Source organism: Rhincodon typus, chromosome 5 (assembly GCF_021869965.1).
Source record: "Rhincodon typus isolate 14 chromosome 5, sRhiTyp1.1, whole genome shotgun sequence".
Taxonomy (NCBI): domain Eukaryota; kingdom Metazoa; phylum Chordata; class Chondrichthyes; order Orectolobiformes; family Rhincodontidae; genus Rhincodon; species Rhincodon typus.
The window spans coordinates 62,334,622-62,356,119 of NC_063336.1; the positions used below are offsets into that span (position 1 = coordinate 62,334,622).

The 21,498-nt window shown below is 42.5% G+C and overlaps 1 protein-coding gene across 1 annotated transcript in view; it reads left to right on the forward strand.

Moving 5' to 3' along the window:
- Positions 1-21,498, forward strand: part of LOC109914682 (laminin subunit alpha-2-like) — a 378,683-nt gene that overhangs the window by 166,287 nt on the left and 190,898 nt on the right. Inside the window, exons 14-15 of the mRNA XM_048597042.1 lie at positions 3,225-3,436; positions 13,686-13,797. Of these exons, the coding sequence (XP_048452999.1) occupies positions 3,225-3,436; positions 13,686-13,797 (324 nt within the window). The remainder of the gene's footprint in view (positions 1-3,224; positions 3,437-13,685; positions 13,798-21,498) is intronic.

A 21,498-nucleotide genomic window follows, 5' to 3' on the forward strand; every position in this document is an offset into this window, starting at 1 on the left:
CTAGAAAATTGGTGTGGATCTGTTTGCTGGAAATACGCTGGGAGTTTTCATGGCCTTTTAAGTAATGTAACCTTTGCCTTTCATCCTACCTTTGCAGGTCAGCTCGGGATAGGCTCTAATTACTGGCTGTGCTATGTTTAACATTCTCAGAATGAATTTGAAAAAAGAAAAGTTTCCAAGTGCTCAACCAGAGCTAACCAAATCTTACTTAAACATGTTAACTTTAAACTAGTAAATTCTAAGTCTTTGCTGGAACCCAGTAGGTACAAGATAAGTCACTCAGAGATAGCAAGAACGGCAGATGCTGGAGGAACACAGCTGGTCAGGCAGCATCAGAGAAGTCGAAAAGTTGATGTTTTGAGCCGGGACCCTTCTGCAGAACTGAGGAGGGGGAAGGGATCTGGGAAATAAATAGAGGGAGGAGGGGTAAGGCTGGGGCAAGGTAGGTGGGATGGTGATAGGTGGGTGCAGGTAGGGGGTGGTGGGGATTGGTCAGTGGGATGGGTGGGGCGGATAGGTGGGAGAGAAGATGGACAGGTTATGTCAGGACAAGGAGGCAGGGATGAGAGGGAGGTTTGGACGTGGGATGAGGCCGGGGTGGAGAAGTTTTAAAACTGGTGAATTCCACGTTTAGGCCATCGGGCTGTAGGCTCCCGAGGCGGAATATGAGGTGTTGCTCCTCCACTTTGTATGTGGTGTCATTGTGCCATTGGAGGAGGCCCAGGATGGATACATCATAAAGGGAGTGGGATGGGGAGTTAAAATGATTAGTGACCAGAAAGTGGCGATTATCGTGTATAGAGCATAGATGCTCCACGAAATGGTCTCCAAGTCTACACGTGGTCTCACTGATGCAGAGGAGGCCACATCGGGAGCAATGGATGCAGTAGACCAAGTTGGAGGATGTACAGGTGAACCCCTGTTTGGGTATGGAAAGTTTGCTTTGGGCCTTGGATGGAGGTGAGGGGGAAGGTGTAGGGGCAGGTGCAGCACTTCCTGCTGTGGCAGAGAAAGGTGCTGGGGTGGTGGGGTTAGGGGGGAGTGTGAAGCGGACGAAGGAGTCGTGGAGAGAGCAGTCCCTACGAAAGGCAGATGGGGTGGGGAGGAAAATGTATCTTTGGTCATGGGGTTGGATTGTAGGTGACGAAAGTGGTGGAGGATGATACGCTGGATGTGGAAGTTGGTGGGGTAGTATTTGAGGACAAGGAGGACTCTGTCTTTATTTTTGTTGGGGGGAGGCGTTTTGGGGGCAGGAATGCGGGAAATGCAAGAGATGCAGTTGAGGGCATTTTTGATCACATTGTGGGGGATATTGAGGTCCTTGAAATAGGAGGACATCTGGGATGTTTGGGAGTGGAACGCTCCATCTTGGGAGCAGATGCGGCAGAGGTGGAGGAATTGGTAGTAGGGGGTTGCATTCTTCCAGGAGGGTGGGTGAGAGGAGGTGTAGTCCAGGTAGCTATAGGAGTCGGTGGGTTTGAAATAGATGTCGGTGTTGAGGCTGTTACCAGAGATGGAGACAGAGAGGTCCAGGAAGGGGAGGGAGGTATCGGAGATGGTGCAGGTGAATTTGAAGTTGGGGTGAAAGGTGTTAGTAAAGTTAATGAACTGTTCAAGCACCTCATGGGAGCATGAGGCAGCGCCGATACAGTCATCAATGTAATGGAGGAAGAGGTGAGAGATGGCGCAGGTGTAACAGTGTTCTGTGTAAGCTACGAAGAGGCAGGCATAGCTCAGACCCATACAGGTGCCCGTAGCCACCCCCTTAGTTTGTAGGAAGTGGGAGGAGTTAAAGGAGAAGTTGTTAAGGGTAAGGACAAGTTCTGTTAAGCGGATGAGGGTGTTGGTGGAGGGGGACTGGTTGAGCCTGTGGGAGAGGAAGAAGCGGAGGGCTTTTAAGCCATCTACATGGGGGATACAAGTGTACAGGGATTGGATGTCCATAGTGAAGATGAGGTGTTCGGGGCTGAGGAATTGGAAGTCTTGGTTAGTGAAGATGAGATTTTGGGGGTCCAGTCCCAGTGTGGAGTCGGAGCAGAGTGTATGGAAATGTGATGTGAACTATGGAGTTGCATGATTGCCAAGCAGTGGACACCCAATTGTGCAGAGTCTAGATTCAAATTCCATTGTATATCATTCACAAATTACAATCCATCTAAAGCTATCTTGTATGAAATTTGTTAAATCATGAGGGGCATGGATAGGGTAAATAGACAAGGTCTTTTTCCTGGAGTGGGGGAGTCCAAACCTAAAGGGCATAAGTTTAAAGTGAGAAGGGAAAGATTTAAAAGGGACCTAAGGGGCAACTTTTTGATGTGGAGGGTGGTGTATGTATGGAATGACCTGCCAGATGAAGTGCTGGAGGCGCATACAATTACAACATTTAAAAGGCATCTGGATGGGTATATAAATAGGAAAGGTTCAGAGGGATATGGGCCAAATGGTGGCAAATGGGACTAGATTACTTTAGAATATCTGGTCAGCATGGATGAGTTGGACTGAAGGGTCTGTTTTCATGCTGTACAGCTCTAAGATTGTATGACTTTAAGTCCTACTCACCAATGTCTCCTGCATTTGCTGACCTACATTAATTCCTGATTCTAAAATGTCTCAGGTTTAAATTTCTCATTCCTTATGTTTGAACACTTTTATGGCACATACTACACTATATGTTGGGAAACACAACATCCTGATCACTCTTTATCTGCCTACGACCTTTTGCATATCCATTCATTCTATAATTGGCTGTTATTCCTTATAGACTTCGCTCACTGGAATTCGCACCCCCAATCCCTCCACGTCTTCATTAACTCTCTCTCCTTTAGTGCCTCCTTAAAACCTTCTAAATATTCAAGTAGAGTCATACTTAGAGTCATAGAGTCTTAGAGCTGTACAGCATGGAAACAGACCCTTCAGTCCAACTCATCCATGCTAACCAGATATTCTAAATTAATCTTGTCCCATTTGCCAGCATCTGGCCCATATCTCTCTAAACCGTTGACTTGGCATTGTTTGTTCTCTCTGATTATTTTACATTAAAGATGTTTTGTTATTGTTCTGTTTTCAGTGTGGATTTCACTAGATTGCCATACCATTCACTAAAACTTTGTAACGCCTCGTGCATAGTTCTCAGGTGGAAAGTGTTTTCGAGCAAAGAACTAGTTGAGGGAAAATTTTTATTGTATTATTTGTTTACATGCTTTGTCCCTCGTTTTCTTTGTTAGGGTAATGGCATCCTCATAAGTGATGGTATTGAAGGAATTGAGCTTGATCCACTGACAGAGCACACCAAAATGATAGTTCTACGACCAGAGAACTTTGTGATTCATTCCACAATGTCACCTGTAAACAGAAAGGACATCATGACTGTTTTGGCAAACATCACTCGTCTTCTAATAAGGGCCACATATAGCTACGATCAGACTGCCATCTATAGGTAAAAAAATGTAATATATTTTCTTTGCATTTGCAGTAACTCTCATATGTTTTGTTGAAATTCAAGACCTCAGCCCACTTGCTATACTTTGACCATTAACTGATCTATCTTTATTGGTTGAATTTTATGCTGGCATGGGCAGTGGAACTGTGAAGACTTAACTGCTAGTGGAAATACTTCAGTTAATCGTTGCCCTCTGGCTCGATAGTTAATAATCCTGTAAAGAGATATGTGTAAGAGGGGATTACTGCTGGCAAATTGGTAGCCAAGTGTATTAAAATGAATTGCTGCATTTTGTCTTAACCCCTCCCTTTGTGTGGCTGCAAGTATTTGTGTATCTTGGCGCACTGAACCCAGAGACATGTGGAAGAGACAGCCCATCGCACCTATTTTTATTGTTCCTAGGAAAATTGAAATCGCAGGCAGCTTGTCTTGTTTTTCATTTCCTTAGTTGCCTGTATGAATAAAATCCTACCATTAATTTTCTGCAGTTATTGCCAAAAAAGACAAATTAGACTACATTTTCCACTTACAACCAGCTCATGTATTATTTGCTTATGCCGCAATGAAGAAGAGTGCTGTGAAATATGCTTCATCTAATTTGCCATTATTGCTGACTTACCTCACGGAAAGAAATTTATCTTAAATAAATAACCAAACCAGAATGTAACCATTCTGTGCAAGTACATTCTCAGTCATGCATCTCATTATTGATGATTTATTAAAAATAAATTCTAGAGACCATACTTGTTATTAAACTACTACTGCAATTCATTAACAAGAATAGCATTTATCTTAAATTTCTTTCTCGGTTTAATAATTTGTCTGATGACAAGGTGAATTTCAAATAGAGCCTTCCCTTGGATTAAACTCATCTGGTGATGTCAAATGTAGAGAATATCCCAAAGTGCTTCAGTTATAAACAATGGTTGCTGTCTGTTTGCACTGGACAGTTGTGACTCTCTGGAGTCATTGTGCTGCAGGCTGTAATACAAATATGCCAAATTGCAGCCAACACACCCCCTCCTCCTGGACACCTCCCCAAGGCCTCCTACCCTCCCTCGACCTCTTCATCTCCAACTGCCGTTGAGACATCAATCGCCTCAACCTCTCCACCCCTCTCACCCACTCCAACCTCTCCCCTGCAGAACGTGCAGCCCTCCGCTCCCTCCGCTCCAATCCCAACTTCACCATAAAACCCACGGACAAGGGAGGCGCAGTTGTAGTATGGCGCACTGACCTCTACATCGCCGAGGCCGGACGCCAACTCTCCGACACCTCCTCCTACCGCCCCCTTGATCATGACCCCACCCCTGAGCACCAAACCATCATCTCGCAAACCATCCACAATCTCATCACCTCAGGTGACCTCCCACCCACGGCCTCCAACCTCATCGTTCCCCAACCCCGCACTGCCCGCTTCTATCTCCTTCCCAAAATCCACAAACCTGAATGCCCTGGTCGACCCATTGTCTCCGCCTGCTCCTGCCCCACCGAACTGATCTCCAACTATCTAGACTCCATTTTCTCCCCCTTGGTCCAGGAACTCCCTACCTATGTCCGTGACACCACCCACGCCCTCCACCTCCTCCAGAACTTCCAATTCCCCGGTCCCCAACACCTCATCTTTACCATGGACGTCCAGTCCCTCTACACCAGCATTCCCCATGCAGATGGCCTTAAGGCCCTCCGCTTCTTCCTGTCCCGCAGGCCCGACCAGTCCCCTTCCACTGATACCCTCATCCGCTTAGCCGAACTCGTCCTCACACTCAACAACTTCTCTTTCAATTCCTCCCACTTCCTACAGACAAAGGGGGTAGCCATGGGTACCCGCATGGGCCCAAGCTACGCCTGCCTCTTTGTAGGTTACGTGGAACAATCCCTCTTCCGTACCTACACCGGCCCTAAACCCCACCTCTTCCTCCGTTACATTGATGACTGTATCGGCGCCGCCTCGTGCTCCCACGAGGAGCTCGAACAGTTCATACACTTCACTAACACCTTCCACCCCAACCTTAAGTTTACCTGGACCATCTCTAACACCTCTCTCCCCTTCCTGGACCTCTCTGTCTCCATATCGGGCAACCACCTAGAAACCGATATTCATTTCAAGCCCACCGACTCCCACAGCTACCTAGAATACTCCTCCTCCCACCCACCTTCCTGCAAAAATGCTATCCCCTATTCCCAATTCCTTCGCCTCCGCCGCATCTGCTCCCAGGATGAGGCATTCCACTCCCGTACATCTCAGTTGTCCTCGTTTTTCAAGGACCGTAACTTCCCCTCCTCGGTGGTCGAGAACGCCCTCAACCGTGTCTCCCACATCTCCCGCACCTCATCCCTCACACCCCGTCCACGCAATAAAAACCAAAAAAGAATCCCCCTCGTCCTCACGTACCACCCCACCAACCTCCGGATCCAACGCATCATCCTCCGACACTTCCGCCATCTGCAATCCGACCCCACCACCAAAGACATCTTTCCCTCCCCACCTTTATCTGCTTTCCGGAGGGACAACTCTCTCCGTGACTCCCTTGTCCGCTCCACACTCCCCTCCAGCTCCACCACACCCGGCACTTTTCCCTGCAACCGCAGGAAGTGCTACACCTGCCCCCATACCTCCTCCCTCACCCCCATCCCAGGCCCCAAGAAGACTTTCCACATCAAGCAGATGTTCACCTGCACATCTGCCAATGTGGTATACTGCATCCGCTGTACCCGGTGTGGCTTCCTCTACATCGGGGAAACCAAGCGGAGACTCGGGGACCGCTTTGCAGAACACCTACGCTCGGTTCGCAATAAACAACTGCACCTCCCAGTCGCGAACCATTTCAACTCCCCCTCCCATTCCTCAGACGACATGTCCATCCTGGGCCTCCTGCAGTGCCACAACGATGCCACCCGAAGGTTGCAGGAACAGCAACTCATATTCCGCTTGGGAACCCTGCAGCCCAATGGTATCAATGTGGATTTCACAAGTTTCAAAATCTCCCCTCCCCCTACCGCATCCCAAAACCAGTCCAGCTCGTCCCTGCCTCCCTAACCTGTTCTTCCTCCCACCTATCCCCTCCTCCCACTTCAAGCCGCACCTCCATCTCCTACCGACCAACCTCATCCCGCCCCCTTGACCTGTCCGTCCTCCCTGGACTGACCTGTCCCCTTCCTAACTCCCTACCTACACTCACCTTTACTGGCTCCATCCCCGCCTCTTCGATCTGTTTGTTTCCTCTCCACCTATCCTCTCCTCTATCCCTCTTCTATCCGCTTCCCACTCTCTCCCTATTTATTTCAAAACCCCCTTCCCCTCCCCCTTTTCTGATGAAGGGTCTCGGCCCGAAACGTCAGCCTCTCTGCTCCTATGATGCTGCTTGGCCTGCTGTGTTCAACCAGCCCTGCACCTTGTTGTCTAGGATTCCTGAGCTCACCTGGTTTGTAAAAACCCCCAGGCTGGTTTGAAGTAATGCAGCCTCCTTTCTCACTATTGACAGTGAAATTGCTTGAGGACACACAGGACATTGCCTATAAATGACAGCAGCAGAGGGAGGCAATTCTACTTTACAAAATTTACATTTTGGTAACAAAATAGACATTCAATTCATGAGTAAATCTGGTTGAAGGTCTTAGTTACTTAGAGCTACTTAAATGCAAACTTCCAAAAAAACCTTCTTTCGGAGATAGTAGGAACTGCAGATGCTGGAGAATCAGAGATAACAAGGGTCCAGGCCCGAAACGTCAGCCTTCCTGCTCCTCGGATGCTGCTTGGCCTGCTGTGTTCATCCAGCTCTACACCTTGTTATCTCAAAAAAAACCTTCTTATTTGGCAATGCTGCAGGAAATAAAAAGTGAGAATAAAAATATTTCGGGTCGCTCAAATAGGCTTTTTTTAAATCTGGGAGCAAAAGCAGATTTCAGTGCGTAAATGGCCATACTTCTTTTATTGGGCCACGGGGAATATTTGATTTTCCTTTGCATTCCTGACCCTATGTGTTTCCTTCTGACATTTCTGGAGATTGGGAATGTCTGGTGTGCAAATTGATACCCATGCCCTGCTAAGGTGGGCTTATCCATTGCAAATCAGATTTCCTTCCACGTACCTTTTCTCCTAGTAGTTCAGGGTTTGGAAAGCCCATTAAAAGCACATCGGATTTGCGTGTTTGTGAAGAAGATGGAAAGTGCTTTGAAGAGTCTGAAACATTCTGAATGATTAGTATGGTATGTTCATACCTTTATTGTGGAGATTTGTCCTTTAAAAGTAAGTTGACCCTTACATTAGCCTCTTCACTTGAACTGCACTCATTTCCATTGGATGAAGCACCACTGTGCTCTTAAAATGTTGCAAAATGTCCTGTTAGCTTTTACTGTCATCTTTTCTACTGTGAAAGAATAACTCTGGCTGATTTAAGAAAAGATGATTTTTGACAGTTTAGAAGAATCTGAACAACCTGCATTACATTCTCGTCTAATCTCCAGTTTCCGGCCTACACCTCATTACCCTTTGCCTCCTTTGTCTATCAACAATATATCAAACTCACTCTTGAATAAATTTATAAACTCAGCCTCCACAATTTTTTGGGGAAGAGAACAGGACTAGCCAAAGGGTAACTAGGGATGGGCAATAAATGCTGGTCAGCCAGCGACATCCATTTTCTACAAATGAATTTAAAAAAAAGAAAAAAATCCTTTGAGAGAGAATAAAGATCTCCTAATTTCTGTCCGAAAAGAGCCAGCATTTTTTCTTAAACAATGTTCCCTAGGTTTAGTCTCCCCCACATAGAACCTCAGGATATCCAACATATCCAGTCCCCACAAGATCTAATATGTTTCAATACGATCACCTGTCATTCTCCTGAACTCAAAGGGATACACTCCTAATGTCTTCAACATTTCCTCATAAGGTAGCCCAGGAATGAGTGAACCTTCTCTGAATTACTTGTAAGGCAGTTTTTTTTTCAAAGCAGGAGACCAAACTGTACACGGTACTCCAGATGTGGTCTCACCAATGACCTTTTATAATATAATGAATTGCTGAGCAATGGTTAAAATAAATCTTGTTCTCGTGATGGGTGTTATTAATTGTGGAGTTGTTCAGCTCATGAAGTAAACCATAGATGATGAACTTAATCAAATATGCAGATCTCTGCTTAAAGTAAACTCATCTGTAGAATTCTAATTTTTGGAAGGCAAAGGCATCAAATTGAGACACATAAGATGCGAAAGGAGATTGACAAAGTAATTGTAGAAAGGATGTTTCGCCATGTGGCAACCTGGAATGTGAGGTTATAGTTTTATAATAAGAGATAACAGATTTAAAATAGAGATGAGGAGAAATTACTTCCCTGAAAAGCCTTGTGAATCTGTGGAATTCACTATCCCAGAGTACAGTGGATGTTGAGACATTGAATATACTTAATGAGAAAATAGACAGATTTTTAGTTAGGAACAAGTTGAAGGGCTATGGAGAAGGGGCAGAAAAGTGGAGATGAGGCCGAGATGAAACCAGCCATGAACTTATTGAATGGTGGAGTACATTTGAGGGGTTGAGTTGCCGAACCCCGCTCCTGGTTCTTATGTTCTGTCCAGCTGCAGTAAAACATCCCTATTTGTCTATGCCACTCTGCTTCTAATTATTGACAACATTCTGTTTCTTTCCTAAACATTTGCTGTACCTGTCAGGTCTCCTGGTTCCCTCTGTACCACTGACTTCTGCAATCTCTCTCTATTTAAATAAAATATTGTTTTGCTATTCTTCCTGCCAAATGGACAAGTTCGTACTAACCCAATCTATACATTTTCCCACACTCTTAACCTGTCTACATCCCTTTGCACACCCACTACCTCCATTTGAGTACTTACTTTCCCACCTATCTCAATGTCACCAGCTGTTCTAGCTGTTATACATTTGGTACCCTCATCCATATCTTTGATAAAAGTCGTAAATCGTGGAGGACCAAGTTCTGATTTCTGTGGCACTGCACTGACAACTTGCTGAGAGAGACTCATTATCCCTACCCTCTGCTTCCTGTTAGCTAGTGAATCTCTGGCTCTCTTGCTGCTGTCTCGACTGGATTCTCTCTTACATAGCCTGCAGTCCCTACCTGCGCTTTTGCAAGCATCCTGTGAAGGGGTCATTGAGACACAGAATGTTGGCCCGTTGTGATTAGTACCTACAGTTGTCCCATGCCACTATCTTATTAAACTTTGCCTATTGCATTCTCTGGATATCAATCATACCAATCTCCATGCAGCTTATCCCTCCCAGTGTGGACCCTGCCAACTTTTCTAGTGGATCAACCCTTACTCTCTCCCCAACTCCCTTTCAGAATGTCTGTTAACTTGTGCCCAAGGCTGTTGCCATCCTCAGAATTATTGTAAATGATACAATGAAATCTGGGGTTGATGGGAAAGGGTAGATCCCCCTAAATGAAGCTTTTTTGCCAGGTTATATTTTAACACCACTTGTCAGGGCTAAAGGGCACGTGGCCCTTATCACTAGATCACACCTTGGCTTGGTCCCGTAATTTTCCAGCACTTTCTCTTCCTATGAGCATTTCATTATGTTTCAATCCTCCCAAATGTTGTTTAAAATTCTTTGCCATGCAGCTCCCAAGCATGATAAATCCCATCTCATCAAGGTACTGCATTCCATCAGTCTTTGTACAAACTTCTAATTCTCAGGAATTTTAATTTCCATCTTAGCTCATCACTAATGCACTGCCCTCCTATCTGCCCAAATCTCCCCCTCTCATGTGAACTCGCTGACTGAAGAGTTGAGTTCCCGAAAAGGATATATAAGATTCTGAACATGCTCGACATGGTAGATGTTGCAAAGATGTTTCCAAAAGTGGAGAGTCTCAAATGTGGGCATGTACTTACAGAATACAGAGGCACTCATTAAAAACTGAGATGCAAAGGAATTTCTGCTCCAGAGGATAGTGAATACCTGGAATTCTCATCCCAGAGAATTGTGGAGGCTAAATCATTGCAGGTATTTAAAGAAGAGGTAGCTAGACCTTTGAAATATCACGTAGCTAACACGAAAGAGGAGTTGAGGCCTTGGGCAGATCAGTGATGATTCTGTTGAATGACCTAACCCTGATCCTATATTATATGTTTTTAAAACTAGCTATGCCACCAGCCAAGCTATTTAGGAACAGCTACAAAGCTAGCATCTACCCAACAATGTGGAAAATTGCCCAGGTAAGCCCTGTTCACAATAATCAGGACAAATCCAACCTTGCTAGTTAGTCTCCATCTTGATCAACAGCAAAATGATGGAAGATGACAGTGAGAGCGTGCGCACTTCACGTAAACGTCTCTTAGATGGCAAGAACCTGATTACTGATGTTCGGTTTGATTTCACCAAAACTAACTTTATTGCAGCCTTGGTTCAGACATAGACAAGAAATGTGAACTCGAGAAATGTGAGAATTACTACCTTCGACTGAGTGACGTCAAGGAGTTCTGGCAGAATTGAAGTCAGTGGGAATCAGGGGGATAACACTGGTTGGAGTCGTACCTAGCACAAAACAAGACATTTATGGTTGTTGGACGCCAAACTTCTCAGCCCCAGGGCACCACTACAGGAGTTCCTCAGGATAGTGTCTTCATCTCTAGCTGCTTCATGACTGACCTTTCCTCCAGCAAGGTCAAAGTGGGTTGTCACTGATGATTACACAATGTTAGAAACATTTACAATTTCTCAGATTCTGAAGCAGTCCGTGCTATTAAGCAGTAAGACCTGCACAGTATTCAGACTTTGACTGCTATGTTGCAGGTAACATTTGCACCATACAAATGCCAGGCAATGATCATCTCCAAAAAGGCAGAACCTAACCATCTCCTTGCCACATTGAATGACAACAACATGACCAAATCCCCCTTTATCAATATCCTGGGAGTTATCATTGACCAGAAGCTAAACTAGACTAGCCATATAAATACTTGACTGCAAGAGCAAGTCAGAGGCTGGGAACTAACATCCTGGCTCCCCAAAGCCTGAACACTTACAAGTCACATATCAGGAGTCTGATCGAATAGTTCCCACTTGCCTGGATGCGTGCAGCTGCAATAATTCTCAAGGAGCTCCACACCATCCGAAACAAAGCGTCCTGCTTAATTGGTGTCCTATCGCTTCCTCCATACCAATGCACTTTGGCAGTAGCATGTATTATATATCAGGTCAACAGGCTCCTTGGATAGTGCTTTCCAAAAATGTGATCACCTAAAAGTATAAGGGCAGTAGACACATCATTACCATCTGCAAACTTCTTACCTACTACACACCGTTCTAACTTGGAACTGTAATGTGACTTCTACAATATCATATGATCAAAATCCAGAAACTTCTTTTGTAGCATCATTCTGGGTGTACAGATGAACTGTAACAGCCTAAAATGATGGCTCACCACCACCTTTTTTTGTAATTTGGGATAGGTATTAAATGTGATACCCACATCCCATGAAAGGATAGAAGAAGGCCCTGTCAAACTCTCTATACTCTGTTTGCTGATCTACTTTGGCTTCAGGTCAAGCAATGCCTTGATTTTAAAATTCTCTTCCTTGTTTTTCTCTTCCCTCCATGACCTCGTCCCTCCCTGCAAGTAGAATCTCCTCTAGCTCCACAGCTCTCCAAGATACCCACGCACATCAAAATCTAGCCTCCTGAGCATCTTTTAATTGCTCTGTCATTAAAATCTTCACCTTTGCTTGCCTCAGCCTTGAACTCTGGAATTCCATTCCTGAACCTTTCCACAGTTCCATCTTGCTTTTCTCTTTAAATGCCACATTATTGACTGAGCTAATGGCTGTCTGTCCTTTTCCGGTCTTACGTGCCTTGGTGTCAGTTTTGCTTTGTAATACTCCTGCAAAGCACCTTGGGATACTTTAATATGCTAAAGACACAATGTAAATGAACGTTGTGATCTTGGGTTTTGGAATTGTTGTATTTCACATTTTCTTGACTTCAGATAATAATTGCCTAAAATAAACTGTGATTGATTACATACCTTTAGGAGGAAAAAAAAAGCAAGGAAGGGAATTTTAACTCCTGAGTGGTAATCAGTTTAGTGCCACCTCTAGCTCATCCAATACTGACAGCTAAAGGCTTAGAAAAATTTATCAACCCATACTTATTCATGGCAAAAACTGTCAGGACATTAATCCCAAGGTAAGGAACATAGAATTGGAGTTAGATCGTTGGCGTGGTATGTAGCTAAGGTGGACAGGGTTGAGTGGAGTCTGTATATAAAAGACTATCCCTGCTTCCTCTGCCTTATGAGGAAAAGTTTTAATCTTGTCTGCAGTGATGTCCAGTGATCCAACTGTCCTAGACTTCTGCTGACTTCCTAATTAAGATGGCATCAAGTCTTACACATTATGACACTAATTCACCCATATGTGGGACTCCCTCAGTCTAATTAAGTGATTATAATGTTATATGTCAGCCCCTCTGTGCAGTACTTTGATCTGTTTTCAATTTTATTCACTGCTGTTCTGCCCCCTTATGTAATTTTACCCATATCATTCATAGCCAGTGAATCACTTTTGGATTTCCTAAGACTGTGAATGGTGCTATATAAATGACTATTCATTTTATTAGCCAGACAAATTTCATCAGTTATTCCACTCCACCTTGTGTGCTGCTGTTCACGATTCCTAGATTCTGTCTCATTGTTATCTGGAAATTAAAGGTAGTTTAATTACCAAATCTTGAAAATACAAATCTTGCAAATAAAACTGCAGTGATCTATGAAATAATAGTTGCAGCACTACATCATGTTGAAATCCTTTAAACAATCTTGATATGTGTGGACATTCAGACCATTCTGAACCGATTTTAAAAGGGAGTCGTGGAAGCGCAATTTAAAGGGTTGCAGATGAAAAATAGGAGAGAGAGGCACGATGGCACTAAATGCAACTGCTTTTTCAAAGAGCCAGAAGAGATGCAACAAGTTGAAACAAGCTGCTGCGCTGTATGATTCCATAATCTTGATAAATTGTACGGATGAGTTACTGAAGACAACCGTGCATGCTCTCAGCAAAGGTGTCCTTATGGACATGCCACTATTTCTAATTAAAACAGAAGTTGCTGGAAGACCTAGTTTTAAACTGTTTCATGACAATTAACTCACTGCGGATCCACTGGGAAGAAATGTAATTAAAGCTTCTCTTCTGTAATTATTTGAATGGATTTAAATTTAATTATATTTTATGAAGAGGATATATTTTTGTTCTGTTTTTGCCTGAACAGGTTGAGCTCTGTTATACTCCAGACAGCTAATCCAAATTCATTAGGCCAACAGACAGCTACAAGCGTTGAGATTTGTCACTGCCCCCCTGAGTACTCTGGCACATCTTGTGAAGTAAGTAACAATTGCAGGATCTAGATTTTGCTGTTAATAAATTTCCTAATCTGCAACGTTTCATCTCTTATCATCAATGTGGCAAAATGATAACTGACTAGACCAGTGAAGAACTTCTAACTGCCATCAACAAAGGTAAATTAAAATGAATGGTTGGAAAAGCCTATGGGGCTTGCTTAACTTCACACCCAAATCCTCATTGAATATGATGTACAGAGGAATCATTGATTCACTGTCCCTTGTGCCTTTTCAACTCCTTAGCTCTACATTGAGAAGGTTAATAAGAATTTTGAACTTGAGGTGTAATCAGAATTTTTAAAATTCATTCATGGGATGTGGGCATTGCTGGCATTGGATTTATTGCCCATTCCTAATAGTCCTTGAGAAAGTTGTGGTGAGCTGCCATCCACGAACGGTAAATATATCCAAAATGCTGTTAGGGATGGGGTTACATGATTCAGACCCAACAACACTGAAGGAATAATGATGTATTTCCATATCAAGTGGCTTGGAGTGGAACTTTGAGATGGTGGTGGCCCATATATATTTTGCTTTTATTATGGGGCTGTTAATAAATATGTTAACTTCATTTGGGTTTCTCTTTAATTTCTGGTTGGGATGAGTGCATTTCTGGCACAGGCCTGAGATTTGTGGATTAATTGCCTCTGAGGGTCAGTTCTGGTCTGCAATTCTAGTCACACTGTTATAGGAAGGATATTATTAAAACGGAGAGGGTTCAGAAAAGATTTACCGGGATGTTCCTGGGAATGGAGGGTTTGAGAAATAAACATAGACTGGATAGGCTGAGACATCTCTTCACTGGAGCATAGGAAGTTGAGGGGTGACTTTATTGAGGTTTATAAAATCATGAGGGACATGGATAAGGTGAACAACAAGGGTCTTTTCCCTAGGGTGGGGGAGTTCAAAAACTAGCGGACATATTTTTCAAGTGAGAGGAGAAAGATTTAAAAAGGACATGAAGCGAAACTTTTTTCCAGAGAGAGTGATTCGTGTGTGGAATGAACTGACAGAGGAAGTGGTAGATGCAGGTACAATTAGAACATTTAAAAGACATTTGGATAAGTTCATGAATAGGAAAGGATTGGAGGGACATGGGCCAAATGCAGGCAGATGGGTCTAGTTTAGTTTGGGAACATGGATTTCGTTCGACTGAAGAGTCTGTTTCCATGCTGTATGACTCAATGACTAGGAGGTGGTCAAGAGCCACTTATAACCGAAGCGCTTAGTATTTCGATGTTAGAGTCACCCACAGCGCTGTGGATCTGGAGTCTTGTGGGCCAGACCGGGTCAGTCAGGATAGCAGAATTCCTCCTTGATGGGCATTCGTAAATCAGATTGGTTTTATATGATGATCCAGACATTTCATGATCAACTTTAATTAAACTTGAATTTCATTCCAGATTAATGGTTAACTTAAATTAAGTTCTCCCAGCTGCCTTGGTGGAAATTGAACTCATACCTGCTATTGTAATACCAGTAACATTGCCACTATTTTACCCACAGTGAAATACTTCATTTAAAATAAGAAACAGATGAACCAGTTATGTTCGGTATCTCAGGGATACATTTTATCCTAAATCACTGACTAGATGATCCTTGGATTACAGTTAGCACAGCACTTGTGCAGGCTGTGGGCCTATGTGATTAGAATTTTCCAGGCTCTTAATTGCTCCCCAGCCTACATGCCTGGCTTGACCAGCCTGAAATTTTATGGAGGTTGAGTGAATCTTGGAGCAGCTTGCTCATCATCCATCCAATTACGGCCCTGAAGTGACCAATTAAGTAGCTCCCCTTTCCTCTCACCTATAATTTTGATGCAGGCAGCAGGAGGTCAGGGATGTGAGGAGAGGTAAATTTCTGCAAGTTACTCTGTTCAAGCCAATTAATCCTTTACAAACTATTAAATGGCTATGGGGTTTGTTGCAGATTTGGGAAACCCGCTATCTGAAAAATCCTGTAATGTGTTTTCTCATACGTCGGCTTTCACTTGAGCAATGCAGTTGAGTGCGACGACTGTGGAATCTCTATCTGCGACTTCCCATCGTCCATCTCTGCTTGCGTAGTATTATTGCTGAAAAAAAGACACATTTTGTTGAAGTGTCTGACATTTGATGTGATCCATATCAAATCACATCAACATTTGCTGGATAATCCTGAATATGTGAGGAATTATGTTGACAGCAATTAGGATTTTCAGTCAGGCTTGCAGTGTGGTGCACTTGCATGCGTGAAAGGACATGCATTAACACACAGAGTCCAGCTATTTGCAGACAGAAAGAATGTGTATGTGCACTATGCCTCTTTCAAGTCAACATAATAGGTGACAGCCAATTGCTGGTTTGTTTCTCAGGTCCATGCCCTGACCAATCAGGGTCAATGTTGCTGATTTAAAATTTAACAAAATCTGGCAGTTAACTGTCAATCAGCATTGTGGATGCATTCTCAATGGCAATGCTTCTGCCAAAGAGACTCCACACTTGCCTACCAATCCACACTTGCCTTGTGCAGCATGAATGTTGGTTTTCCCCTGGAATTTGTATTCTTGTGAAATGCCTTGATGAATTCAAAATGAAAAGCTTCAATAAAATGTGTATTTTTTTCAGCAATACACATGCTTTGTATGACCAAAGTACTGTTTGCATAGTATTACTTAAAACCATAGCATCCACACAGGTTTATTGGTCCACAGACCTGTGCTTGAATTTATGCTGCATACAGCCATCTTGATTCCCCCTTCTGCTAATCTAACCATTAATACTTTCTATTCTTTTCCCTATTGTGTGTGTCCTTCCTTTAAGTGCATCTATGCTAGTCGCCTCAAGTATTCTTTGGGGTAGCAATTTCTGCTTTCTAACCAGTTTCTGTCTAAAGAGGTTTCTGGTGAATTCCCTATGGAATTTATCAAAAACTTATCAAAATTAACAAAAATTTATCAAAAAAAAATGTGCCCATCGGATCTTATCTCAGTCTGATTCCTCATCTTTGAGAAGGTGGTGATGAGTTGCCTTCTTAAGTCCATGTGCTGTAGCTGGCCCACTATACCATTAGGGAGAGAATTCCAGGATTTTGACTCAGCAACACTGAAGTCAGGAGGGTGAGTGGCTTGGAGGGCAACTTGCATTTGGTGGTGTTCCCATGTACCTGTTACCCATGTCCTTCTAGGTGCTGGTGATTGTGGGTTTGGAAGGTGCAGGTAAATCCTTTGCATCAAGTAGATAGTACACACTGCTGCTATTGAGCTTCAGTGATGGAGGGAGAGGAGGTTCATGGATGTGGTGTCCATTAAGTGGGCTGATTTGTCCTGAATGACGTCAGTCTTCTTGAGTATTGTTGAAGCTGCACTAATCCAGGCAAGTGGAGAGTATTGTATCATACTCCTCACTTGAGCCTTATAGATGGTGGACAGGTAGTGGGTAGTTAGGAGGTGAGTTACTTGCTGTAGTAATCCTAGGCTCTGACCTGCCCTTGTAGACACTGTATGTATATGGCTAGTCCAGTTCAGTTTCTGGTTAATGGTAACCCCCCAGGATGTAAATGGTGGGGTATTTAGTAATGGTAACACCATTGACTGTCATGTGGTGGTAGTTATATATTCTCTTACTGGAGACAGTTGTTGCTTCACATTCGTGTGACACAAATGTTACTTGCCACTTGTCAGCCCAAGCTTGGATATTATCCAGGTCATGCTGCATTTGGACATGGACTGTTTCAGTATCCGAGGAGTCACTCAGTGTGCTGAGCTTTGTGCAATCATCAGCAAATATCGCCACTTCTGACCTTATGGTGGTGGGAAGGTCATTGATAAAGCAGCTGGAAATAGTTGGGCACTAGAAAGAATGCAGAGAAGATAGGTACAGATACTACCAGAAGACAGGAACATAGGAACAGGAGTATACCATTTCAGCCCTTCGAGCCTGTTCCTCTACTCAATTAGATCATGGCTACAATGAGGAAAGGATTGACAGACTGGGTCTTTTTTCCGTATACGAACAAAAGACTGGGGTGATCTAATGGAGGTCTTTAAATTTTGAAAAATTTAATAGAATAATGTTTAATTTTAATATTTAGTCGAGCATATACAGAAGAATGTTTACAATTGTGAAAAAGAAAATAACCAAAGTCCATTAATATGAGATGGTCGCAGAGAAATCCTATTGAAGATTCGGAAGAAACTTCTACATCCAAAGAGTGATGAATACGTGGAACTCACTACCAGAGGGAGTGGTTGAAGAAAATTGTATAGATGTAGTTGAGTTGAAACTGGACATGTATTTAAGGGAGAAGAGAACAAGTAGTTACAAAGATAGATTTAGGCGAGAAAAAGATTGGAGGATGATGGAGTTCTTCTGTGTGGTATATTCTCCATAATCATAGTTATAATCATCCCATGTTAACAGACTTACATTGGCTGCTGTCTGGCAAGACTTCAATGTTAAAATTGTAAACTCTATTTTCAAATTTCTCCATAGCCTCGCCTTTTCCTATCTTGTAACATCCTCCAGTCCCACATTTCTCCAATATTTTTGCATTTCTTCATTTCTGGCCCCTTGCACCATTGGTCAAAACTCTAAAATCTGGAATTCCTTTCCATTACTGCTACCACTTTCTCTCTATCTCTCTTTCTCTTGCTCGCTTGTCCTTTATGACTCTTCTTAAAACCATATCTCTTTGATCAAACTTTGACCATTTGTCCTGATGTTTCCTCTGTGGCTGTGTGCTGTTCTGTATGCTAACATTCTTATGAAACACCTTGTTACCTTTTACTGCATTAAAGGAAATTTAAATGCAAATACAAATATAAATACAAGTTGCTGTTGTTTCAGATCAGCCAGTAACTCATGCAGGATAGTTGTCAGGCTTGTATATCTCCAGAGCAGCTCTCAAACTGGAAATGCTGCTTGACACAATATTTTTTGGTTGCATGAAGGACTGATGTTGGGCTACAATGTGTACTTGTAGATTGGTCCTATGAGAATCAAATCGCTGACCTCAAGAGATGTAGGATGCCTCAAGCTATCATCTAATAACATGGTTAAGACTTTTGTAAATTGTAAACTGTACTATGCCAAATGCCCCCATCTCTCCTACACTAAGTCTTTCTCAGAATAGATTCATCTGTGATGAGGCTTCTTATTGAAGGGGAATGTGGTCAATACATTGGTGTCTTCAAGTTTTTCTGTATGGGCATCTAAAACAGCTCAGGAACATCATAGTTTAGAATAATGGGATGTAACAGATTCCTGGGACAAGACACTTTTTAAAAAAAATTCATTCACAGGATGTGGGCATCACAGGCTAGGCCAGCATTTATTGCTCATCCCTAATTGCTCAGTTAAGTATCAACCACATTGCTGTGGGTCTGGAGTCCCATGTAGGCCATACTAGGTCAGGACACTATTGAACCAGATTGGTTTTTCCCCAGCAATGGTTTCGTGGTCCTTATTAGAAACTTGATTCAAGATGTTTATTGAATTCAGATTCCACCATCTGCCATGTCAGGATTTGAACCCGGATTCTGAACATTACCTGGGTCTCTGGATTAATAGCCTAGTGATAATGCCACTAGGTGATCACCTTCCCCTGTAATGCGTTATACTGCAATGTCACCTAATACTTATATTGCGGTGAATGTTACAAAAGTTCATGTTTTTGTTTCTTTCTTGCTCTATTATTTTGAATGCTGGTTTTTAAATCTCCAAATTTGGCTTCGTTTTTCACAGTTTCTGCCCTATTTGCATGATATGTTTCTACTTTTCCTTTCATAAGTATTGTCCGTTATAGTTATCGACATTTCAGTATCATCTGCTATGTGCCTGGAAGCAAGTATAAGTTGTACAGATGGGACAACAACGTTACAAAAGGCCGCAGAAAATTAAAAATGTTGACAAAAATAGTGACAACTGAAGTTCCATGATGAGCAAGTATGGATCCATTAACTTTGGAATCAAGGAAGACAAATTGAATGTTTCTTTTTGAAATATGGTGAAAGACTAGATGCTGTGGAAGACCGTAGGTATTTTACTGTCTGCAGGCAGACAGGTCATGAACATTGTGAACAGGGACAACAAACCCAATACAAAGTTAGCTTTCATCTCAAAGAGCCCAGAGCATTAAGGAAGAACTGATGTTTCAAAATAATAACAAGCAAAAATAGAAAATGGTGGAAGTGATCTGTGCAGTGAAACTGCAAGAGCTTCACATCAGTCATCTCTCCGCACAGATGCAGCTAGATCCGCTGAGTATTTCCAACATTTACCCTTTCTGTTTTAGCTGTTGAGCATCTGCAGTATTTCAGTTTTTGTGGAACTGGTGTTTCAATTGAGCAAAGTCTTAATCAGGGTCTAGCATATGTATTACATTCAGTTTTAAGTACTGCATTTCAGGAAGGTTAAAGTGGCCTCAGTGGAGATGCAGCACACACATATTCACCAGAGGGATGCCAGGACTTAAAGAATTAAATTATGCAGACTGATTGTACAAACTTGATTTTCAGAGCCTGAAATTTCAAAGGTGGAGGAAAAATTTAGTTGTGATCTTTAAATTGATGGAAAGATTTGGTAAAGAGGATGAAAAAAGCAATGCTGCTGTTATGGGAGTCTAGAATAAAGTGGGACAATCTTACATAAAGTTTTCCCTCAGAGAGGATTCTGAACTGTTCCTCAAAAATATTGTGGATGCTGAGAAAGTTGAATATGTATGGAGAGATTATTAAATAAAGCAATCAAGAAGTATAGATAAATGATAAAAAGCAGATAACTGGGACAGAGGTATAGATTAGCCATAAACTAACTGAATGGTAGAAAAGGAGTGGGACTTTCGTTATTGCTGGCTGCTGGTTCATGATGACCTAAAGATTTTTTCCAGTATATCAGCCTTTTGGAAAGGTGTTCAGGTGAGACTCAGGGCACAATATCATCTGCATCTCATTACACCAATAACAGGCATGTTCGGCAATCATTCCACTCTAAGTTAAATTCTTGACTTTAGTATGTGTATTAGCTCTGACATAGAGGTCATTTCACCTCCATAATATTAACACTGTGTGTTTTAATTTATCTACTGCCAGGCACTATGGCTCTAGTAAATGCCCTGACATGGTATAGTTAATTGCTGGATGAGTAAACAAATAAAATTAATGGTTTACAATGACCTCTAACTTTCACAGACAAACTTACCTTATTCAGCTCACATATTAATACAGTTACCCTTCTTTTATGCCAACCTTTTGGCTATATCTTGTTCTCTTGAGAAAAGAAAGACAAATTAACAGGACTTCCAATGCTCTTATTCGGCTAACTAAAAGCAAGACTAGCCATGACTGTTTTTTTGTATGAATAATCTGCATTTGCCTGCAGTATTTCATTATTACTGTTGTAGCAATTAACTGTGTTACCAGACATGGAAAAATTTATTTTTCCCTTTGAAAAGTGCTCGGTCAGAGCAGCAATTCAATTTAAATTTGCAGTCAGTTTGAATCATCAGACATTGTCTTTGCAGAGTTACAATCAAATTTATATACTATAAAAGTTTTACGTATTTTTATAATAGAGTCGAGGTAGCTCTAATGAGCTCATCAGGAAAATCATCTCACTTTTTTTTATACTGATCGTAATATCCCAGCCATTGACATCAAGGAAGATTGTTGTGGGTGTTGGAGGTCAGTCATCTCAGCTCTGCAGG